General features: G+C 47.6%; 1 protein-coding gene across 1 annotated transcript in view; it reads right to left on the bottom strand.

Annotated features, from left to right (window-relative positions):
• The window catches only part of si:dkey-22o22.2 (neural-cadherin), a 43,358-nt gene extending 42,256 nt beyond the window's left edge, over nt 1–1,102 (bottom strand). Inside the window, exon 1 of the mRNA XM_035673225.1 lies at nt 1,066–1,102. Within this exon, the coding sequence (XP_035529118.1) occupies nt 1,066–1,102 (37 nt within the window). The remainder of the gene's footprint in view (nt 1–1,065) is intronic.
• Between the last annotated feature and the right edge of the window lie 967 nt (nt 1,103–2,069).

The raw sequence follows: 2,069 nt of genomic DNA, 5'->3' as shown, positions 1-2,069 counted from the left end.
TAAATTAATATAAAAAATAAAAAATCCACAGCCACCGGCGCCCATCCACCCACCCTCCCACTCACTGCCTCTCCAGAGACTTTCCTATTATTCCCGAATCTGGGAGCTTTCTTCGCCCCAGGGAGCGATTAACAGTGCAGCTCCATGCCGTTTATGTGCGTTTTTCTCTCCCTCTCCCACTTGACGGTAATTGAAATTCAACAAGTCAAATTTTTATTTATAAATCGCTGCTTTGAACAAAAACATGTTTTGTCACAGAAGTGCCTGGCGGAGCGGCGGCGGACCTAATTACAGATACAGGTGGGAGATAAGAGCGGGAGCAAACACTTGACAGGTTGTGACGGGAATAGGAAGAAGGTTTGGTTGCAGTAGTGGATCATTTGTACTTCTGGATGCTAAAACATCTCTAAATCTTCTTTTTTGTGCATATTTCATGAGCAAAGGAGGCTTTTTGCTTTTTACCTGCATGGGCAACATCAGATCACCATTCGCCCTACCAGGATTACCTGCTTTCCCCATAGGGCGCTATAAGCTAAGCGCACTGAATATCTGTATGTAGGTGTGCTTCAGGACTCTTATTAAACTGTGAAGTTGGTCTGAGATTGGCATAAAGTACTCTGAAGTTATGACAACTTTCTCGTTTCATGGCGAAATGCTCACATATCAACTCCACGCCCCACGGATATGCCGTTCGACCGCACAGCCCGCAAACCAGCACACAATTTTAATCATTAAGGTCTTTAGACTGACTGACCCAATTTGCAACGTTGATCCAATAAATTCCCGCAGGAGGATTCATTAAAATATGACCACGAAATTCTGCAATTCTAAATTCTGGTCGACTTCCTTTTGGGCTTCAGTTTGTTGCCTACCAGCCCTGAGTTTTGCCACGCCCCGTGCTGCAGGTAACCATAAATTGTAAGTTTTTGCGACCGCCGCCAGTTTCGTGCGCCCACGTTTCATTACTTTTTGAAACATGTTGCGCGCCTTTAAAACTGCGCATTCGCGTTGGGGCATAAAACAACCCAGAGCCCAATAAAAGGTGACAATAGTCACAGGCCTCACCCCCCAATAGGAGGAACTGCGGCTCCGAGTGTCCCATCCTCGCTTGCCGTGCCGACAGCCGCGTACACGACAGAGCCGGGTGCAGCGTCAGGACCCGCCGGCGCCCAGGCTAAGGCGAGGGAACATTGCCCACTGCCACGGTCCGCCTGGCTGGGCCATGCTCAGCAGTCCAACCCTGCACAGGTACCACCATCACCTGGAGGGAGGAGGAGAGACCAAAGATCTATTTATTCGTAGAAAACTGCAGATTTTTCAGCCGCTAGTGAGATTTATGATAAACTGCCGCTACCGGTTACTGTAGCTTGTAATTTCACCAACACCACAAACAAAAACAAAACAATAAAGTTACAGCCTAATAGACACTGAGTCTGTTGGTTTGTACAATCTGCAGCTGATGTATTTGTTGCATTTCTTCTTCTTCCTGTGAGCGTTATATGGTGATTTGAAAATATAAATGTGGTTTATCAACTTTATAATCATTTTTCAGAGCTAAAACAGACCATAAAGCAGGGCTATGCCTTTAGGGCCCGGGGCCTCCTTGTGATTGACAGCTCATTCTCCCAGTGAGCCTCCGTCCAGCTCAACCGCAACAAACTCAGCATCAAGCCTGTCAAACGTGCTGATCACGATCCTGCGATCCAGACCTCTGTTCTTGACTATTTCTCCCTCATCTGCTCACAAACCAGCATCCTGCTGTGACCAGCGCCGAGTTTTATCGCCAAAACCCGAACGGAGCGCTTCAGACTTCTCCCACCAAACCAATGGGTGACGTCTCCGAAAGGCTTCACACTTGGCTGGCACCAGCTGGTTCTTTGGCCGTCAAGATCCAAAACACTGGTTTACATTCGCCCTCACTGCCTTTGTGGACTAACTGTCGCTGCTTCTTGTTAGTGGTGCACCGGTGCCTACGGTGGTTTCGCACTTGCTTTGATGAATGACTAAAAGAAACTAAATACCATATTCACTGCTGCCAATCTATTGCCCGCCCATAGTGCACCTAAGCA

This window comes from Morone saxatilis, unplaced genomic scaffold, assembly GCF_004916995.1.
Source record: "Morone saxatilis isolate NCDOM2014 unplaced genomic scaffold, NCSU_SB_2.0 Contig24, whole genome shotgun sequence".
In the NCBI taxonomy this organism is placed as follows: Eukaryota; Metazoa; Chordata; class Actinopteri; family Moronidae; genus Morone; species Morone saxatilis.
The sequence above is the reverse complement of the archived record's forward strand: the minus strand, read 5'-3'. Positions and strand labels throughout refer to the sequence as shown.